General features: G+C 39.3%; 1 protein-coding gene and 1 long non-coding RNA gene across 3 annotated transcripts in view; one reads left to right on the forward strand and one right to left on the reverse strand.

The window, feature by feature from the left end:
* Nucleotides 1-4,498: 4,498 nt before the first annotated feature.
* The window catches only part of Psme4 (proteasome activator subunit 4), a 128,573-nt gene continuing 110,044 nt past the window's right edge, over nt 4,499-23,027 (reverse strand). For both annotated transcript variants that reach the window (XM_059275126.1, XM_059275124.1), the window contains 6 exons: nt 21,749-21,877; nt 18,086-18,241; nt 10,925-11,087; nt 8,180-8,313; nt 6,488-6,625; nt 4,499-5,201 (listed from right to left, as the gene is read on the reverse strand). In XM_059275126.1, coding sequence (XP_059131109.1) covers nt 6,491-6,625; nt 8,180-8,313; nt 10,925-11,087; nt 18,086-18,241; nt 21,749-21,877 — 717 coding nt within the window. In that variant the 3' untranslated portion in view covers nt 4,499-5,201; nt 6,488-6,490. The remainder of the gene's footprint in view (nt 5,202-6,487; nt 6,626-8,179; nt 8,314-10,924; nt 11,088-18,085; nt 18,242-21,748; nt 21,878-23,027) is intronic.
* On the forward strand, nt 8,543-17,979 carry LOC131920707 (uncharacterized). The gene is made up of 3 exons (XR_009381752.1): nt 8,543-8,748; nt 11,627-11,955; nt 17,824-17,979. It is a non-coding gene; the product is annotated as an uncharacterized LOC131920707 (long non-coding RNA).

A 23,027-nucleotide genomic window follows, 5' to 3' on the forward strand; every position in this document is an offset into this window, starting at 1 on the left:
GGGCCTAAGTCAGTCCAGTGATGCTTCAACTCAGGTTTGTGATGGTGCGTTGTGGTCCATCCATTTAGAGCCTAGGAGCTTCCTGCAGGGTGCAGGCAAACACAGGTGCGCATCCTGCCAGGCCAAGCTCAGCTCGCTCTCCGCTCCCGCCTGCCTCAGAGTCCCTCTGGTCTGGGCCCACAGCCTCTCACCTGCCGGATAGCCGTAGCGCCTCCCTTCCTCCTCCACATCGCAGCCGCGACCCCAGCTGTGCCTGGCGGCCTGGATGCTGCCCGGCTAGAGAAATCGTCGCCATCGCCGCCTCCACCTCCGCGCATCCCGGGAGCATAGGCGAGCCCGGGCGGAAGGCGCAGTCACCAACCGAACATGGGGCGCGGCCCCTCCCTCCAACCCTGGCCGCCCCGCCTGCTCGCACCCTCCCCGCCCGCCAGGCGCCAGGACTGTGAAGTGCGCAGAGCCGGCCTCACCCTCGTGGGCGTGCGCCCGGACTACAGGGTTGCTTGAGACTGATGGTGATACACAGCAAGGAAGACAGTTAAGGGACGCCAAGCATAGTGCAACCCTGAGGTAAGGCCTTGTCTTAGGTGGCGACTGGGAGTCTGTAATGAGTGCCTCTCTCCACAGGCCTCCCGAGGGAGCTGAGAGTGCCTGCGGACAGCCTTCAAGCTGGCCCTCCTGGCTTTCTCACTAGGCCGTGAAGTTATTATGACAATTTAAATCAATTTCAACACACGTATATGTATTAGATGTAGTAAGGGTGGGTGCAAAGTAAAACAGAAAACAGGAACTATTAAATTGTGTTGAGTGTGGAATTCTTGAAAAGTGATTGCGCAATCCAGGTTGGCCTATTTTTTTTGTTTGTTTTTTTTTTTGTTTTGTTTTTCGAGACAGGGTTTCTCTGTGTAGCTTTGCGCCTTCCCTGGATCTCGCTCTGTAGACCAGACTGGCCTCGAACTCACAGAGATCCCCCTGCCTCTGCCTCCCAAGTGCTGGGATTAAAGGCGTGCGCCACCACTGCCCGGCATGGCCTATTTTTAATAAACACCAACAAAAACGTTAGCTTCTGATCTCCTACCTAAAGTCCACACGTCTAAAGTAACAAACTCAATTTGGCTTTTGTTTTAGTCAGAGTCATCAAATAACAAAACGCTTTTTTTGTTTGTTTGTTTGTTTTTGTTTTTCGAGACAGGGTTTCTCCGTGTAGCTTTGCGCCTTTCCTGGAACTCGCTTTGTAGACCAGGCTGGCCTCGAACTCAGAGATCCGCCTGCCTCTGCCTCCCGAGTGCTGGGATTAAAGGTGTGTGCCACCACCGCCCAGCTAGCAATGGCTTAGATCCTTATATTGTTTTTTTGGAGCTGAGGATCGAACCCAGGGCCTTCACTGAGCTAAATCCCCATCCTCCGCCCCCCACCCTTTTTAAAAAAGATTTATTTATTATGTATAATCTGCACGTATCTCTGCAGGCCAGAAGAGGGCACCAGATCTCATTACGGATGGTTGTGAGCCACCATGTGGTTGCTGGGAATTGAACTCAGGACCTCTGGAAGTAAAAGCAGTGCTCTTAACCTCTGAGCCATCTCTACAGCCCAGCAGACACTCTTAAGTTTGTTATTATGGGCGCAAAACGTATCTAGTTTACTCCTTCAGGATTCTAGCCTGGTTAACTGGGCTCTTTTCTAATCTCATCCACTACTTAGAAATAGAGAATGCTATTTAAATGTGCCTTCTTTCAAATGATACTAGAAACCAGAACCTTGATTCTATCCAGGTGGAATATTTTCTGGCGCTGTTGCTACTAGAGCCTCCCTCCATTTTCTGTTGTTTTTCTTTATAAATACAAACTAGTAACAAGTTTCAAAGAAATTTAATTTTTCCTGTACTTTTTGCTAAGAAACACGTTGGAGGGCTTCGTGAAAGAAATATTAGAATTCTGTTTAGAAAAAGAATACTCAGCCTGGTCTACAGAAAAGAAAAAGAATACTCAAGAAAAATTCGCAACTAATTTCCATCTAAATTGTGTTCTACTCCCCAGACACTTGGCAATATATCAGTTCTAAGATATGCTGTCAGTAAGGGTAACGTTGGGCCCTAGAAACAACTGAGGAAAAAAAGACTAATTAGCAGTTAAGAGTGGAAATTCTGACCCAAATTATATGTCTCTCCAAATAAATTAACTACTGCTTGCATAATTTCTATTTATACAAAAGTGATAACAAAATGTTCATGTTGGACTACAGCCATCAGTGGTACCTCATATTGAAAAACACAAAAACTATTGTATAGGATCTAGAGATCTAGGAAAAAAAGGTAGTTAGGGCGCATGGTTCTTGAGCTATGTGGGGTTACTCAGAAATACAAAATAGTAATGCATACAAAATACAGCAGTAAGGTTGATATGATAAACTGGATAACACTGGTACACTAATACAAAAGGCAAAATCTGCAAACAATCAGGGCTAACAATGTATTAATACATGAACAGGTCCAAACCAGTTGACATGCATTAACATGTGTATTTGGGGAAAGCACGTATTAAGGCCAATAAAATGTTCACATTCATAGGGCACGGTGGCAAACAACTTAATCAGGAGCTCTTGACCTAAATATCTTCATCCTTGGATATATAATATAAGAAAATATAAGAATTTTCAAAAGATCCCTTCAGAAACTAAAGATTTGATCTTACAAATCCATGTTTTCTCTTTTCCTTTTTCATCAAAGCTCACAGAAACCTATGCTCTTTCCAGTCCAACCAACAATGGCTTTCTAATACTGCTTGCCTCTCTGCTCCCTGACAGCTGTGCCCTGTTGACAGCTCTTGATCCTCTATCTCGACCCTTCTTATTGTATCACATATTCTAATAGCTGTATTAGACATTATTAGCCATCCAGTTCTTTTTTCTCCCTCTCCAACTTGGGACCACTTGTAGTAAATTAATCATGCAATGATAGAATATTTAATTTCAAGATTCACAGTATAATCTGGGGGAAATGTCAAGCTAATAAGCAACAAACCTGATATTGTAGTTACCAGGGAGCATGCTGGGTACTCAGATTAAGGGACTCTGCTTTTAGGTTGAGTAGAATCTAGATCTTGGTTTTCATCAGGCATTCAACACTGATAGACTGAATCAATAAGGAGCTTTTTTGAGATGTTAAAAAATCTCACTCTGTAGTCTTCTGGCTCAGGATCCAGAATGCTTTACTAGTAGGTGCCACCTTGGCACTTTAAAAAGATGGTGAAGTTTAAATCCCATCCAGCGAAATTTTAACTAAAGAACATGCTGACTACCAAACACTTTATATATTTTTAATTCCCACTTAGGAGCCATTGCTAAAGCATGTTTTTATGTAGCTTAGAAAAAGCTGGAGTATTCCTCCCTTGGGAGTTCTTTCTCAATTTTCCATAACAAAACTAATAATAAATAAACAAATAAAATAGGAAGGAGGAAGAAAAAGCTGAAGTGGCCCCAACAATTCAAAGTTTCACTACTCGAAGAATTAACCATTCTTGTGATGACAGAAAAGTTCACCTTTCACTAGTCACATGTGGCTAATGAGCACTTAGAGCACACCTAGTGAGTCTGGCCACCGCACTCAACAGGGCAGAGTTACGTAATTCATTCTGGTCAAAAGAAAGATATTCACAGATCTAAACCTAAGAAGGCAAATAATCTGTAAAAGTTACTACCTACAAAACTGTCTTCTCTTAATGAAGACAAAAGTCAGGCATTAAAAACAATCCTTTTTATTGGGTTTTAAACTAGTTACACAATTGAAATAGTCAATTAGGCACTACTCTATACAGGGATTATTCCTGTGTATGCTGACACTTCAATACTGTATCAAGACCACTGAAGTGCTTAGATTGGGATGGTCAGCATGTAGATACTAAAAAATATATTGCAGTGTCCTTTAAGGGTGTGTCACAAGATGCTATTCATCAACTTTTGAGTTATTCCAACTAGAAGATACTTTGTACATTATAAAGTTGTGACAGGCAAACATGTTATCACTTAGAGATACACACAAAAAAGTACATTCTAATATTAAATGAACTTTAAAAAGTCCCACATTTCAGCTTTTGTAACATGAGAAGATAAAATAATTTCAAAACACACACCAAAAACCGGTATTCTTTAGGTACAAAATCCTGTAGTAAAAAGTTGTGTGTGAATCTTTACAAACCAGTCACACAAGGGCTGCATCTATACAAAGTTTTGCCAATGTTACCTCTATGGTTTATGCAATCTTTTACATCTATGTAACACACTAAATAAGTCAAATACCAAGTCTTATTACTTTCATGATTCTGCAGGCAGGAAGGCTGAGAAGTGGGGAAGAGGGAGAGATAAAGAGAAGGGGGGGCGGAGATATTAAAAGAAAATTTCTATAAACACAGCAATCATCCGTTTTTATGAGGTGCAACATATTTCTAGGTGAGGTGCCAAACAGTATTTATGAAGACTATAGGGCAAAAAGCAACCAACCAAGGTGTTTATTGATGTTGTTTTTATTTTTAAAATCACACACTGAATACACATACAAATCACTCTGAAATTTATTCACCAGACCCCCAATTTTTCAGCAATTGGCTCTTATTCAGCACCAAAAACTCCAGTCTGTGGGGACACAGACACAGACTTCTGCATTGTGGTCAATCTGTCAGGTCATAGGTTAACTCTGAGACTTGCCCCCTTTGATCCTTTTCTCTTCATGGCTCTCCAGTCCCAAGGCTGTGCAGACTTCAGATTCATGGCCCATGGCCTACTACCACTGAACAAACCAACAGCCTTTGAAGAAGAATTCAAAATAATTTGAGATGAATGAAATGACAGGACTCACATTACTGATGAGCATTCTCCATTCAAGGAAATGGTTTTGTTTTTTCAACAAGTTTCTAGACTGTTTGGTCATGATGCCATGATCATACTGGATTATTTCTAGTCTGAGACTTTGTGACTTTGTCATATGTCTCAAAGAAAAAGTGATCAGTATTCTGGGAACACTTCAGGGCAAGTTAGGGAATCAAATGGCAGCTGAGAACCTGTGAATAGAGACTAAGGAGGCCAAACACAGAAGCCACTAAAATGATGAGAGCTCAACAGAGGCTGAGTCGTGAGACCTGGAGAGTCACCACAGATGGTACCTGAGGATCTGGAATTTTTGATGAATTGAGCCCCAAATCAGGACTAGTCATCTGCATTAAGGAAAAAAAAAAAAAATTGTTAGGTAACAAAACACTCAGTTGTAAAATCCCACCAAATAGATTTTCTTCATTTTCCCAACCCTTGTCTATACAAAGACTTCCTGGACCCCCCTTTTTACAAAGGGTAATTAAGAGAATTTAGATGAGCTGCGCATGGTGAGGAATACCTTTAATACCAGCACTCTGGAAGGGGGAGAGGCAGAGTGAGTTTTAGACTCTACCAAAAATCAAAAACAAAAACAAAAAACCCAGACAAACAAAAAAGAATCCAGATGAATGCTCAGCAGTTAAGAGTATTTGCATCTGTTCCAAGTAACCACACTTACAACCATCTGTAACTCAGTTCCCTCTTCTGATCTCCACAAGCATGCCATGCACATGCGACACACATACAAGCCAAATAGTCACACACATTTAAAAAAAAAAAAAAAAAAAAAAAAAAAAAAAAAAAAAACAACCAGATGAAGTGTTCTCATGACTGTAGAACACAGTTTCCAGTACAACCCCAAATATCCCATTCATGAAGCAATTTACACTACAATTTCTTTTCTTTCATCTGACTATCCCAGGCTACTAATGTAACTTATTTGTTTAAATAAGTTACATTTAACTGTCCCACAGCAGTCACATAAATTGCCTGCCTAAAAATGGAAACAAAACCATGAGAAATTCTATGGGACTTATTTCCAGGGCCCACAGCAAAAGCTATATTTATTTATTTATTGAGACAGAATCTCAGTCTGTAACCCAGGGCTGCTTTTAAACTCTGAGATTAGTGGAATATAGAGACAAATACCTGGAATGTCTGCAGAGGCAGGAGGGCTGCAAGATCCAGGCAGCCAGGGTTACACAGTGAAGCACTGCCTCAAAAAAACAGCCTACACACCCACCCAACAAAACTCTGAGGATAAAGGCACAGGCCATCATGTTTGTTTACCTCAGTGCTGGAAATTGAACCCAGGGTCTCATCGGTGCTAAATCTAGGCTCCACCTCTGAACTATATACCCACCACCTCAAAAGCCATGCTCACAGTCAGGTGTGCGGGCACACAGCTGCAAACCTAGTACTCATGAGGCTAAGGTAGGGGAATCATTCCAGATGCAAAGCTGGCCTGGTCTACACAGTTATCCCTGTCTTAAAAAGTCAAAACAAACAACTCTTTCCATTTTACCTAAGCAGTTACATCTAAAATGTCAGCAAAGTTTAAAAACTTGTAGATATTCTTTTCTCAGTCACCAGTGGAATGACAGTGCTGGGGATGTCACACGTAACTCACCCTCTATGCATAATAGCACGGTGACACAAGGAGGTCAGTGAGGACAAGCAGCTGATCGTCAGTGAACTGCTGCTTGTGTTCTTGCCAGTTGTCATGGTGTGTCCTTCGGAAATTGGACAGAGTCTTCTTTACAGTCATCTGTAATCAACCCATGTATATTTTAACCAGAGTTAAATATTGGTTATCTTCAGCTACATTAGAATCCACCTAGACCTGAACTCTCACACACTGCAAATGCTACAATGTTAGAAAACCAAGTCAATTTTCTGTCTCCAAACTACTAATGTTCTGTAAAATTACTAAGCTTCATTTCAGGACAAAGTACTGGAATGTACTGCCACATTGCTAGATCAGTTTCAATACATATTGTATTTACAAAGTGGACCTGTTTAGCTAAGGAGCATGGGTGCTCACTACTAGATAATATAATCACTACTTCTAGTTTAACATTAGCCCTCAGTGAGATGAGAGACTTTCCAGATACAAAATGCCAGAATAACAGTGACAAGAAACCTAACTTTGTAGCTAGTGCTTTGTATCTAGAAAGGAGAGAAGCTACAGAATTTAATTTTATTTTGTTATACACAGGAGAAATGTCTCTGCAAGGCTTTAATAATTACAGAGTAAACGTGACCCTATCAGAGACAGTAGTTTGTTTTTTTGTTTTAGATTTTTTTCGAGATAGGGTTTCTCTGTGTAGTCTTGGCTGTCCTGGAACTACAGACCAGGCTGGCCTCAAACTCAGAGATCCACCTGCTTCTGTCTCCTGAGTGCTGGATTAAAGGCACGCACTACCACCTCCCAGCTGAGGCACTAGCTTTATAAAGCAGTAAGTTCAAAGTGGGCAGGAAAGTATTTATCAAGTGATACAAATAAACTGACAAGTAAGAATTATACTTTGGGATGTACATTATTTTGGTAAATTGTTATGTGCTGTTTGAGTTCACTAAGAAGCTGGATCTGGAAATAGAGTTGGCCCCAAGCATGTGTATATTGTGTTCTCTAAGGCCCCTTGTCTGGGAATGATTTAGCCTCTTTAACTCTGTGGCAGAGAGGACAGCCAGAAGGCAAACCACTTCCAGCAGAGGCTGCCTCTGTTTATCCCATAATATAAAAGCACTTGCAGTGGGAAAATTGGCAAGTTCAGCTCAACTGTAAACTTCCACAGTAATGTTCTGCTGTTGTAAGCATTTGATTTGACTATGTTATCTCTATCTGCTATTTGTTCTTTTACTTGGAAGCCTCACCAGAGGATATACTCTGCTCTGCCTGAGACTTTCTTTATTAGGAACTCCAGCTGGCTGCCTTAAAGGTGCTTTACCAGTTGATTTCTGCTAGATATACTTAGTCTCCAAATTTGATGGTACTTTGTTGTCTCTCTGTCTGTTTGTCTGATATCTGCCTGCTACTTGCTATTTATTCTTTTACTGTGGCTTGCTGTGTATTTTTTTTTTTTTTTTTTGGTTTTTCGAGACAAGGTTTCTCTGTGTAGCTTTGCGCCTTTCCTGGAACTCACTTGGTAGCCCAGGCTGGCCTCGAACTCACAGAGATCCGCCTGGCTCTGCCTCCCGAGTGCTGGGATTAAAGGCGTGCGCCACCACCGCCCGGCGGCTTGCTGTGTATTTAAACTCACTCATACGAAACTGAAAATATAGCTATTATAGATCATTCTCTGGACCATACAGAACATACCTCAATAGGCTGGGGATCATTCAAATGTGCACTGAGATTCATAAGGAGCTGGGGCATCCAGGTGGGAACATCATAAGGGCTAGAAAGAACACATGCACCAAGTCCAAGAACACCAGCATGACGTCTGACCAACTCTGTAATGAAAACAACAACATATACATCCTTTACATTGAAATAAACTGTCATTCATACTAGATGTGCTTTCAGTGTGCACATTTCCCCCATTTAAATATAAATTTACAAGTACATACAAAAAGCATGATTTCTGGGCTGAACTAGAACCTGCAAGAATTTTAGAGACATTCTATAGTTGTCCCTCAGTGACAGTATAATTGTTGCTAGCCAGGAATGGATCTTATTGTTAAAAACAAACACAGCAACAATTTTCTTGAACAGCTCATTCATATTCTAAGTACAATTTCTGATCCAATCTCCCAGATTAGGTAATATTTTCTCTATGTGACTGTCCCCACACAAGATGCACCACCATGCATGACAAATGCATTTCTTCAAGCAGAACTGCAATACAGGTCTACCTCAAGGGGTCTGTCTGTTCCTTCCTCAATGGTGTAAGTCCAAGTGTTTTCAAATACCCACATTCCCTGCTTCCTTTCTCGCTTTCCCTCTCCCCTTCCAGTAGTGCTGGGATTGATCAAACACAGGGCCTCACATGAGCTAAGCTCCCCACCACACTATGACTGACACACCTAAATCTGTTTCCATCTTTTTGGTAGTATCTGGTATTGAACTCAGGACATGATGCATATTCGTCAAAAACTCATTACACTAAGCCACATTTCTAGTTCTCCTCAGAGATTCTCAATAAAGCTGTAATGTATATTCTTTTTTTTTTATAAAGATTTATTTATTTATTATGTATACAGTGTTCTGTCTGCAAGTACGCCTGCAGGCCAGAAGAGGGCACCAGGTCTCATTACAGATGGTTGTGAGCCACCATGTGGTTGCTGGGAATTGAACTCAGGACCTTTGCAAGAACAAGCAGTGCTCTTAACCTCTGAGCCATCTCTCCAGCCCCTGTAATGTATATTCTTATGTAAATCTATTCTAGGTGTGTCTATGAACAGAAGGAAAGGGTAAGAAAACGAGATGTTGGAGTACTAAAAATGATAAACAATGCTATTTGGCATAATAAAGACTTAAACATTTTATTCTCAAAGAAAATTAGAATGTTGATACTCTATTGGAGTTTGGCATTAATACTTAATACATAAATACTTAATACTGGGTATTCAATAATTATGATATAACTATGGCTCTAATGTATAAGAACTTCATATCCTAGGCACTTTGCACAAATTTAATGAATTTTATATTTACTAATTTTTCTACATTGTTTCTATTTCTTTGGGCTTATAGTCAGATGTCTCCCTGTAGTAATTTTTCTTCAAACATAACATGATGGTCAGACTTTACGGCATCTGATTTATGCTCAATTACCTCAGAAGCTCCTATGACTCTTCTCATCCTTTCATCAACTGACTAGTAATTACAGTCTATACTGCATTAACATTTTGCACAACAGATCACACATATACTGGTGGTCCCTAGAGGTATCATAGCTGTTTTACTGTGTTCACAGTACATAGTACTAAAAAGTAATTTATTCGGTATTGCATTTCTTTGAAGTGATTTCCCTCATAGAGCCACACATGACTATCCAACATTCCCTCTCTAGACAGAAGCAAAGGCGCCTCTGGTTCCTTAAAACTTTTTCTTTTCTGTATGCATGTATCCCTGTTATGCACATAAATGTAGACAACAGAAGTCAATCTCAGGTCTTGTTCCTCAGGAGCGTTTCACCATTTCTTTTGAATATATGTATTTTTAATATTTCTATTTCTGTGTATGTGTGTATGTATGTGCATATGCACATGAGTTCCCACAGAAGCTGAAAAGGGGTATTGAATTCTAATGGAGCTGGAGTTACAGGCAGGTGTGAGGCTCTAGATGTGGATGTTAGAAACAGAACTTGGGTCTCTAACAGTAAGGATGTGTAACCACCAAGCCATCTCTATAATTATGTATAGTTTTTTGAGTCAAGGTCTTTTACTGAGACCTGGGGACCTGCTTGTCTCTACTGCCCAGTGCTGCAGTTATGGGACAGCACATCTGGCTTTTTACGTAGGTGCTAACAATCAAACTCAGGGCCCCAGGCTTGTAGGGCAAGTGTTTTACTAACCATGCAATCTTCCTGGCCAATTCCCATTTTTATTAAAGTAAGTATTTATTTTGTGTGTGTACTCCCACTTACATGTGCACATCTGCACAAGCACACACCTGAGTGGCATGGTATGCAAGTAAAGTCACAGGAAACTTGTGGGAGAAAGTCTTCCTTTCCATCATGGATACCAGAGATCAAACTCAAGTCCCAAGCATGGCAGCAAATGTTTTTTTTCTTAGTGCACTAATACATAAATCCTAAATTCTGAACACAAGATAGCTTAAATCCTCCAAAATAACCAATTCTAGATCTGTCTTTATGTACTTATTTTAGGTGGAGGTTAGAACTGCCTTATTAAAAAGCTGCTGTATGCAATAGTGAACAAGCTTTGTACATATAATTTTAGCCTTTTCATTCCAGGTCCTGTCTTCTTCATGCCAATTTGTAAAAAGTAGGGACAATTATTCCCAGCATCTAGCCAAGACGTGAACACAAACAAGTACTTCAAATGTTTAAGCAAGTCTTCTTAATTCGCCAAAGGTGTGGGGATTTGTTAATATTACCTGCAGAAGGAATGGTATCTCCCACAGATCCAGGGTCTCGCTTTCTTTTCTTGGGTAGTTTTGTTTTGCAAAGTTGCTCAAAATGAATCTGCATGGCACTGTCCATGGTAAGGAAGTTACACTGTAGCAGACCACTTAAGGTGGTAGCAGCCATTTCTCGAACCTGGAGAGATAATTAATCATTTCTATTAGAACTGAGATCCTAAGTCTGAGGTGATAAAGGACAGAGTGGCACTAAAAAGTTGAGTGGAGAACTTTCTTAGAATTGTATGTAAAATTTACTTTTTCTTTCTTTTTTATGACAGCCATCACCAGATTCCCCAGGTTTCTGTGGCCTCAAAATAGATAAAAGCCGCATTAGGGTTACAGAAGTATAACTAGTATACATAAAATAAAATGTCTCCATAAATTAACACATAAAATAATAAAAACAAATGTTCAAAAAATAAACAAAAAAGTCAATGTTTGGCTCTGTATTCTTTGAGAGGTTCTTTGTATTGTCATTTGGTTGCCCTGTTTTCTATAAATATGTGCTACTGGGACTGAATTTAAGGGCTTCATTTAAGCTAAGCAAGCACTCCATCACTGAGGCCTCTCTTTAATTTGTACTTTGAAACAAGGTCTCACTAAGTTGCCCAGGCCCCTGCCTATGTTAGAAGTGTTCTATCAGTGAGTTCCATCCCTAATCCCTTTTGTTTTTAGGTCGACAGGATCTTGTTAAGTTGCCCAGGCTGATGCTCATGAACTTCCAATCTTTTCTTCAAACGTCAGAGTACCTGAAATCACAGGTGTGCACCACCACATCCAGCCAGCCAGTGTTACTGCATTTAACTTTTGATGGATTCTGACTGATTTAGGATAACCCAATGTGAAGGACTCAACAATTTTATGACTATCAACTGTGTACTATCAACTCTGTAAAAAGAATAATGCTGACATGCTATGACACAGAATTGGAATGTGGGCAGTAGTCACACTGGCCAGCAGCAACACACTCTGTGCTTTGTGGATAAACAGAAGATATATTAAAAGTTAAGTACAGATGTCTTGTGTATTGTTTGCATTTCTATGGTCATTATTTGTAGTTTGTTTTGTCTTTATATGTCTACAATTAGTTTACAAAAATTTGATGATTATTGTATGTAACAACATTTTTCTCTGGTCTGAAGCTTAATTGTTAAATTTAAGTTTCTAATATTCTTACAGTGAGATTTGATGTCATCTGAAGGCTTAAAAAGTCATCTCCGCTTTAAGTTCCTACAAATAGCCAAATATGTATTTCAGTTTCCTTAACTTAAAAAAGTGAGATGATACTACTTTACTATATGGAGTATGTTACAGTGTGAAATGTTCCAACTGATTTTCCTCCAAGCTGCTAATAAATACCCCAATACTTCCAGGATCACTCTTTCCCAGTATTAAGACCTAGATTTAGGAATTTTTTTATTTTTCATTTTTTTTTTTTTTTGGGCAAGATTTAGTCAGAATTTACATGCCAATTATAGCTTTACAATGTGAGGAAAAAAAAGAATTATTTCATTTTATTAGTCAAAAACATATTATCTCTTCACACTTCTAATCTTTTTCTTTAAATTTGTAAACTTTAGAAAATCAGCTCTCAATTATAAAGTTTTTTCAATTCAATCACAAGTAAGACTTAGCTAGTTATTACTGATATATATAACATTTTCTATCATGCTATTCCAATGATGGCTTTATTTGCCATATGTCATAGTAATGGGCATTTTCTGTTTAGAGAAAGCACAATGCTTTATTAAGTAGTAACAAATGTGAAATAAGTCTATAATGTTACACAGTACTCTAGAGAAGCTGCCTGTTCACATGATTATATGCTTATCCATCACATCTATGACCTGCAGATCCTGCACTGTTCTATTTATGAAATCTTACTTAGGAAAAATAAGGCTCTAAGTACTGCAAGGAACACCAGGCATAGAACCCAGTCTCTGGCAACGCAAATAGTCTTCTGCTTTCTACAGCGCTTTACCATCCTCAGCTCATCTCCCTTCTATTTTTTAAGATCAGATCTTTAATACATGTTCTTCCTGGTTTAGGTTCCCAAATGCTAGGATTCCAAATATGCACCACTACATGGGGCTTAGAGAAACATTTTTTAAAAGTCCCAAGTAACAGGAATTTCCATGGAAAGTTCCCCAAACAGAATTTTCAAAACAGTTATTACTCAACCCCTTATCCTTACTTATCTCAGTGATATAATGTGTTTTCACTACGGATTCTGCCTGCCTCCTCTGATCAGCCACCTGTGTCTGCCCTCCTATCTCGTCAGCACCTCCTCCCTACACAGACCCACCTTGGTAAGAACCGGGAAGAACAATGATAGGACAACAGCTCACCAGCAGGTTGGGCGACAATGTATTTTTCTTGAATTATTTACTTTTTTTATTACTTGTAATTATTACTTGCTCCATAATGCACACCTGGAACTCAGATCACCAGGCTTGGCAACAGGAGCCTTTTACTTGCTAAGTTATCTCACTGGGCCTGAATTTTATTTATACAAAGGTACTTTTAACTACAGATCTAAGAAAACACTTCTTTTAATTTTGATGTTCTGATAAGACTCATTCTAAGTGACAGTAAGCTAAGGATCACACATTTTCTTGGGAGGATGTTTTTCAACTAATAACAGGTTGAAAACAAAAACAACTTTGCTTTACAGTCAGTCTCATCAACAGTTAGATGTAAGAAATTAGAGTCATATTATTGTTGCTGAATTAAGACAGGGTTTGATGTAGATAGGCTGGCCTCAAACCTGCTGTATAGCTGAGGTTACACAAAGGACAATTTTAAATTAAATAGTAACAAATCTGAAGTAAAATTCGATATCACCTGCTGCATTCTGGGAAGATGCTAATCCCCCTCCCAAATGCTGGGATGACAAGCATGTTCCATGCTTGGTATATGTGGTGTAAGGCAAGCCTCTTCCAACTGAGCTACATCCTCAATCCTATTTAGCATTCTTTTTCTATCATTCATAACAACACATACCCTCCCTAAAATCTAACAGTCTTCAAAGGAAGTATTACAATAGAAACAAACTAAGCTCAATATGATTTATAAAAACCTATTCAATCCAAAGGCTGGACATACTTTAAGTAGCAATGCTCCATGGGAAATAAGGTAATTTAAGTAGTTGTGTTCCACATGAAAGAAGGTGATTTAATTAGCAGTGCTCCATGGAAAAGAAGGTGATTTAAGTAGTAGTGGTCCACAGGAAAGAAGGTGACCACTTCTGATCATTACTTGCTTTCTCAAATTTTCACTTTGTCTAAGGTCTTGCTCTGGTTTACTAAGACTCTTCAAATCCAGATTTGACTTTACAGTTCTTTTCATTATTAACAAAATTTGCAGACCAGAACTATAGAGCAAGGTGAAAAGCATCCATTTCCTCAACGAGCACAGCCAAACCCTGTGCTGAGGCCTGAGCAGGTCATTCATAATCATCTGACCATCTGTACAATAATTGCACAGCCTTGATCCATGCAATACTCTTCAACTCTGTAAGGGAGATTCCATACTCTTGTCTCTAGACAAGGTTTCAGATACAAAATTAATGCAACAGAAACCCATATGCAACCTGGGCCCTACTGTTTTTCTTCCCCTGCTTTTGTTGGTTTGAGGCAGTTTCATAGAGCCTAAGTTGGCCTCCTGCTGGGATTACAGGTATGTACTACCATGCCTGTTGTTGTTGTTTTTTTTCTCATTCTTTGTTCAAAATATTTGAGGATACCACCAAAATATGACAGCTTAAACAAATGCCATGGTCTATTTATTACATGTTCTAAAATTTACTCTCTTATTCTGTGTATGTGTGTGTGTGTGTGTGTGTGTGTGTGTGTGTGAGAGAGAGAGAGAGAGAGACAGAGAGAGAGACAGAGACAGAGAGAGACAGAGACAGAGGAGTGAAGATAAATGCTTATATACATGGACACTAGAGAATGTCAGGTTTCCTGCTCTATCATTCCTTTGAGATTGTGAGTCTCCTACTGAACCTGGGAGTAGGCTGGTGACCATCAAATCCCAGTGATCTTCATGTCTCTGCTCTGGAGTTTCATTGTGTGTGACTACATGCCTGGCTTATTATGTAGGTGCTAGAGATCTGAACTCAGGCCTTCATGCTTGCTGCCCTCTAAATGGTCTTATCCCACTGTGATCTTCCCAGCCACAGTTATGTTTATTTATGAGCAATGGGAGAAAATAGAGTCATACTCAAACATTCTTAGAGACAGTTAAGTTTAATTAAAAACAAAACAAAACAGTTCTGTGTGTGGGCATGGCATGCCACAATACATGTGTGGTGGTCAGAAGACAATGCTCAGGAGTCAGTTCTTTCCTAGATGTCGGTTCCAGGATTAAATAAATGCAAGATGTCAGGGTTGGCAGTAAATTCCTTTATCTGCTAAGCCATCTTCTTGGCTCATGACAATATTAATTAATTAACTACTATTATTATTATTTTAGAGAGACAGGGTCTCACTATGTAGTCCTGGCTGGCATTGAATTTACAGAGATCTGCCTCCTAATTAAGGCATACAACACCATTTTAATGACAAGGCATTGTTACAGATTGGATCGTAAATGTCCCCCTAAAGTCCATATATTTGAGGCTTATTCTCTAGTGTGGCACTACCAGGAAGTGGTACAGCCTAAGTCTTTGGTCGCAGAGGGAAGAGTGGGGAAAAGTCTCTTTCCTAGCTTTTCTACTTTCTGGAGACTAGATGAGTGGTTTTGTTTGCTCCACCACATTCCTACCATGCTGCTTTACCATATGCCTACAAGCAACCAGGTTGATCTGTCATGGACTGAAGCCTCTAAGTTAAGGTATATAAACTACAGGTTAATACAGATAAACCCTTTCTTTCTCTACGGTGCTATGTTCAAGTATTGCTATGGTCAAAGAAAGCTGATTAATAGTCTAAAACTGAGGCTTGGAAACATTATTTCTGAGATTTCCACTTTTCATTTTTATTCCTTTAGGTTAGTTTCTAAGAAACACAATAAATATAAGTATTTTCACTGAATTTGTTATTTTTGTTTTGTTTTTGGTTTTCGAGACAGGGTTTCTCTGTGTAGCTTTGTGCCTTTCCTAGAACTCACTCTGTAGACCAGGCTGGCCTCGAACTCAGAGATCTGCTTGCCTCTGCCTCCCGAGTGCTGGGATTAAAGGCGTGGGCCACCACCACCCGGCTCACTGAATTTGTTATAAGCAGTTTGTGAGTACCCTACAGTCTGAATGACATTTGCTTGCTGAACCCAGGAAAGCTGCACAAGCTTATTAGGGAAGTAGATAAACCACCATTCCCACTTTCCTATAGATCAATCTCTTCTCAATGCTTAGAAATAGATACACAAACATAGAAAATTCTCTACTACAAACTAGTTTTAAAGTGTGTAAAGTAAATAATATTTTTATGAAAGTTTCTGTATTTTTCTTTCCCAGGGTCAATGATAATTATGTCTTATTCTACATTTATTGCAGCTTGCTTTTTCTTATATTGGGCTGAGTTAAAAGATTATCTTTTTGTACAAAATATGACTTAAGACCTCTGTATCAAGCAGGGATAACAATAGTGGTCATATTTTAAGTCTACTAGATAATAGTATGTTCTGTGCTCTTCAGTATGCCTTCATGTACATTTCTACTATGTTCTGGTGTCTTTGGTGTGGAAAGGTACTCTACAGGCTACCAAAAATACACAAATAAACAAAAATACCAACCCAGCTACAAAGCTTTGACCAACAATCTGTCTTTCCTGCAAGATATGCTAGGGCAATGATGGAACAGAACTTGTGGGATTAGCCAACCAATGTCTGATCTGACTTAAGGCCCACTCTACAAGAAGGAAAGGATACTTGACACTGCTTGGGTGACCAAGAACCAGACACTAGATAGCCCAGAGACCTATGGTAAAACCAAACACTACTGGTCTGAACAAAACAAAACAGAACACAAACAACAACAAAAACTAACAAAAAAAGCTTCAATAAAATGACTCCTAAAAGTATTCTGATATACTCATAGATCAGTGTCTTATTCAGTTATCATCAGAGAAGCTTCCTTCTGCATCAGACAAGAACAAATGCAGAGACCCACAGTAAGACAAGTGGAAGTGAGTCCTCGGAACACACAGCTCTAAATGGGATGTCTCCATCAAATCCCTCCACTCAAAGCGCAGGGAACTCTGCAGAAAAGGAATCAGAAAGAGTGAAAGAGTCAGAGGGGATGGAGGACCTCAGGAGAAAAAGGTCCCCTGCATCAACTAAGCAAGGCTCTTATGAATTCACAGAGCAGCAAATATGGGCCTATTCAGGTCTGCAACAGGTCCTGTGTGTATATATTATACCTATTAGCTTAGCATTTTAATAGGACTCTTAAGTGTGTGAACAAGTAGGTCTCTGATTCTTTTTTTCGTTTGTTTGTTTTTTTGAGACAGGGTTTCTCTGTGTAGCTTTGCGCCTTTCCTGGAACTTGCTTTGGAGACCAGGCTGACCTCAAACTCACAAAGATCCGCCTGCCTCTGCCTTCTGAGTGCTGGGACTAAAGGCATGCGCCACCACCGCCCGGCAGGTCTCTGATTCTTGTATCTGCTCTTGGGGCTCCTTTCCTTGTCCAACCTTGATGTGATATTTTTTGTTATATCTTACTCTATTTTATTTTGTCATTAAATCTTTTAGAAGCCTGTTCTTTCCTAATTCGACAGAAAGGAAGTGGGTCTGGAGAGGAGGTGGGGAGGAACTGGAAAGAGTAGAGGGAAGGGAAACTATAATCAGGATATATTGTATGAGAAAAATAATCTGTTTTCAGCAAAAGGAAAAAAAGAAAAAGAAAAGACTAATTACAACCCTTCCTTTCATAGGCAAGAAAACGCAGTAACAAGTGATATGTCAACCAACTTCGAGAAGATACATCCAGAAATCATCTAGTAGTTTTTATCTGTACTACAGGAAATCATGACTACTCACACAGACTAAAGTTAAATAATGTTTAAATAAAACACATCTTATGAATTGCACTCGTTGGCCAAGGCTGGCTTTAAACTTATGAAAATGCTAATGCCTCAGCCTCCTAATCATACATTTTTAAAGCTGAGTTTCCATTTGTTCTAATTTAAGTTTTACCTCTAACTGTTCATCCTCCAAAAGGCATATAATCAGCCATCTGATGTCTTTAACTGCATCTTCATTGTTTAGGAAAATAAAGAGGTTATAAAATACCATGGTCTGGAGGTAGGTCAGCACTGTATATCTTGCATGCCAAGAACTGCTTCTTGCTGTCTGTGAATGAGAAGTGAATATATACGATAATAGAACTGATAAAAAAACAAGAAGACAATATCATTACACACAAGTAATACAAAATTTTAATTTGATTCTACTTTCACAGGTATAGTTGCAGTTAACTTCAGCTTCCATTTCCTTCTAAGTAAAGAGAAGTACGGTCAAGTTCTCAAGGCAGTTATTCAAAATGTCTGACTGTTCAATGGTGGGGAAGTAAGATACTGGTAAAAGTCAAAATACTCTCTTGGGAGAGAAGTATTCATAATTAAGACAATTAACTCCTCCAAGTACCACATAGTACTCTATTTTTCTTTCAATAGCAGCAGGTAAGGCCTGAGAAGCAAACAAGAGTATTAACTACTAGTGTCAGGTATGGATTACATCTCATAGATTAAGACATAAATCCAAGCAAAAGTAGTTAGTTACTCTCATAATATTTGTGCCACTATTACACCAGTTTATGTTGCAGGCAGGTTGATATTGTAGGCTGCAGCATTTGTTGTTGGGTGATATTGATGATCACTTTCCTCCTTGGGTAGAATGCAGGGTACCTTCCAATATTATGAACACTAGTCAGGAGGGTTGAAGCTTCTAGTTAGGAACAGCTGTATCTCTCAGTTTTGCTGACAGAAGTAAGTGGTGTCTTCAGTAAGGGGTCCTACCCGTCAAATTGTGGAGATGAACCAACAGTTTTGGCAATAGTCTGTGATGTTTTGTGGGAAGGTGGCTATGAAACCCCTTTGGCTAACAACTCATAAGCTATATTCCATTCTTGGCACTGGAGGTTTTAATTGGTTGCACATCTAGTTGGGGACTGTCTCCTCCAACATACAGAGACACCATTTAAATTACTTACCTATGTGTAGATATTTTAAAAAGCTTCTACAGTAGGTTTCCATATGGCTTTTCAAAAGGCCTTTCTTTAGTTGTCCCTTCCCATATTCCCTTTTACCTTGTCCTCCCATTCCCCTCCTCATTTAATCCTCCTAGTCCCTTTATCTGTTTCCCCTTCCTTGGATCATCCCCTGCCCAATCCCTTACTAGGTATTTAACCTCAAGAAACTGAGACTAGATAGGCACAGGCCCCAAGGGAAAACCCACTACTATTGCTCTGCTAAAGTAACAGCAATTAAAATTACTTCTAATGAGATATAGCTATACCCATAGATCAGTGCATTGCTCAATCCTCAGAGAAGCTTCTTGCACTGGATAGTAATTAACACCCACAACCAGACAATAAGCAGAGAGTGAGAGATTTTGGAGCACCCAGTCCTAATTAGGGTATTGTTATCAAACCTCTGCCCCAAAGGTTCAGGGATCTATGCAGAAGAGGAGGTAGAAAGATTGTAAGAGCCAAAGGTAGTAGATAATTCCAAGGAAAGAGCATCTTTCAGACACAATAGGACTGATGTACACGTGAATTCAGAAAAACTGTTGTGACAACATGCATAGGACCTGCACATGTTGAAAACAGACAATGTCCCAGCACTGAGAAGGAGGCATAGACACATAGTCTCACTGCTAACCAAGAAGCTATCTGCAGTTGATGCTTGCTGAAAAGAAGAAAATCAGTTTTCCCTAATAGAGAATCAGAAGAAATTGGCCAACACAAAACAGATACTATGGTTTTTTGGTAGGCTTTTGTTTCATTTTTGTTTTGATATTTCTTATCTTATTATTTTGTTTGTTATGGTGTTTGGCTTTTTTGAGAGGGAGGGAAGAGGAAGGGACATGAAGTTAGGTGGGGAAGATATGGGAGGAGTTTGGGGAAGGGAATGAAAAAAATGAAGTAAATAAAAACAATAATAAATGGTTACCCCAGAGCATATCCATATATATTTCAGCAGACACACACCGGGGGAAAAAAAAAGCCATAAAATTGAAAGAGAGCAAAGAGAGGGTATATGGGAGAGTTTTCTGGGATAAAAGAGAAGAAGAGGATGTAATTATAATTTCAAAAAAGAAATAAAAAAATTTAAAAATACTAGCTAGCTTTAGCATTTAACATAGGGTGGAAGAGATTTTTTTTAAAGGGAAAAGAACATTCTTTTTTTGTTTTTGATTTTGAGACAGGATTTCTCTGTGTAGCTTTGTGCCTGTCCTGGACCTCACTCAGGCTGGTCTTGAACTCAGAGATCTGTCTGCCTCTGCCTCCCAAGTGCTGGGATTAAAGGCATGCGCTGCTGCTGCTGCTGCTGCCGCCGCCGCCGCCGCCGCCGCCGCCGCCGCCATCACCACCACCACCCAGCGACAACATTCTTTTTTTAATGCAATGGCATTCAAGGCAGTGAGGATCATGACAACTAGAGTCACATTTATTGCTATATTTCCTCGTCATGGAATAAATACAGAAAGTACTTAAGAAATATTTGAAGAGTGAGAATCAGAGAAGAAAGGAAAGGCAGGAGAAGAAGATGACAGTAAAAATGAACATGAGGGCATAAGAACAAGAAGCAGACAGGTGAAGGATTAATGAAGTGAATTGAGATTAGTTGGAAAAACAATCCCAACTTTTTGAGGAAACTGAAGGGTGGAAAGATTAAATGATTCTCTGTCAGTCATACAAGCCAGTACTGCAATAAAATTCAAATTCAGGTCTGTCTGCCTCCAAATTGAAGATCTGCAGAATTAGCTGAAGAGCAAAAAGGTCCAAAAGGCCCATGCAGTTGTGCAGATGAACAATTACACAATTACTGCCTTTCAACTGATCTGCTTTACAGAAGGAATTTTCAGTGCCCCATCTCCCCCAGTAAGTATACTTTCCACTTGTTTCTATCTAATTTCTTAAGGAATACTAGTAGGTTTTATATTGATTCTATATAGTCACCATATAATTGCTTGTCTCTTACTTGGAAACAAAGTAGAAATAAGAATCTGTGGCCAGTCATCATTGTTTTCAAATTCTACTCAACAATTAAAAAAAAAAAATAGAACCACTAAATCCCATGCCCCTAAAATACCGTTTTAGATTGTTGGAAAATATTTTTCAGTGAAAACTGTGAGGATATGCCTACTTTTGTAATGTGTATAACTAGAATACTGCTGTGTAACTGTGCTGCAAAGCAGTCAGAGTAACTGAACCACTGTGTCTATCACAGACCAGGAAGGAAAATGGCCAAAGAAAATGATAGCCCCTTCCATTATCAACACTTCATATTCATAATACATTTTAATACTTATTGTATCTTGAACTTGCCCAAATTCAAAGAAGTTGGCAGCTGAGTCAAATATAAATTGAGGCCTATTTTTTGGTCAACATGTATATTAAAAGAAAACTTGAAACAAAAGTCAGAGGCCAGGTGGATGTTGTGTGTTACAGGTCAGCCTAGTCTACCTGGTAAATTCCAGGCCAGTTAGGGCTACCTAATAAGACTCTATCTCAAAAGAAAAAATACAAACAACCACAAAAATCAGGTATTGTGTATTTTATAGTCCATTGTGAAACCCCCAGGATGGCAAAACAATGCTAGACAGAGGATATAAATATTATAGCCGTATACTTACTTGGTTTAGCACCTGAAGTACCAAAGGCACTTGATGAGGGTAGAGCAACCCCTGAGACATTAGTGACAAACAAAGCTTTGCATCTCTTTTCAGTTCATCATAGCTATTGTCATTTTCCACTGGGGCGATCTAGAGAACAAACCAAAACAAACTGAACAGTGAGTGGCCACCAATAAGTACAGGCATTCCAGCACCCAGGAGGATGAGGAAGGAAAATGGCAAGCTTGAGGCCAGCCAGGGCTACATAGTCAATCTGAAAGCCAATTGTGACTACAGAGTCCCTGTCCCAAAATAAAAACTTAAAACAAAATTACATTTTTACTTTTAACAACTTCTATGGGAAACTGTAAACATACATGAAAATATAATGAACACCTTATAAACCAATCACTTACTTCTTAAACAACAGCAAATCCTGGATAATCTTGTTGCTTCCTGCTGTCCCCTTTTATCAACTAAATTATCTGAAGCAAGCCCCTTAAATATTCCATTATGTTATCTTTAAAAAAAAAATCTAGAATGACATCACCATACTTGAAACATCATTACAGTTACATTATAAAACACTCAAGAGTAGCTAGACTTGGGCCTCCTCTAAGCTCTAGAACTCAGGAGGAAAAGCAGGTAGACCTCTGTCTGTCAGTTTGAGGAAAGTATGGTCTATATAGTGAGCTCCAGGTCAGCAAGGGGTACATGTTGAGACCCTGTTTCAAATAAAACAAAGCAAAACCACCTCAAAAACTCCATAGTGCTCACTTCCCCCATTGTAGCACTAGCACACTGTTACAACAGATTTTCTGAGTCACTTAATAATCCTAGTAATCACATGATGCATTTAGTTAGTAGCTTTGTTTCTAAATCTCTGAAAACTCCTTGTTGTCAGATTTTTCAAATTTGGAGGGAGAAACAGGTCCTGTCTAGTAATTTCCTCAGTCATGGTCTCTCCTGATTGTATCCATGTGATGATGTGTTTCAGTATGTCTGGTACTCTGTCCATTGGATCCAGGTTTCATTTCACTGGTAGGTGATATTGGGCACAACATAAGAATTGTTATGTGTTTCCTTCACTATAATTTTTCCTTATGCAATAATCAATTATAAAAAAAGAAGTTTACAAGGCTGGAGAGATGGCTCAGTGGTTAAGAGCACTGGCTGCTGTTCCAGAGGTCCTGAGTTCAATTCCTAGCAACCACATGGTGGCTCACAACCATCTACAGTTGTGATGCCCTCTTCTGGCACAAAGGTGTACATGCAGATAGAGCACACACACATAAATCTT

Source organism: Peromyscus eremicus, chromosome 10 (assembly GCF_949786415.1).
Source record: "Peromyscus eremicus chromosome 10, PerEre_H2_v1, whole genome shotgun sequence".
Classification (NCBI taxonomy): domain Eukaryota; kingdom Metazoa; phylum Chordata; class Mammalia; order Rodentia; family Cricetidae; genus Peromyscus; species Peromyscus eremicus.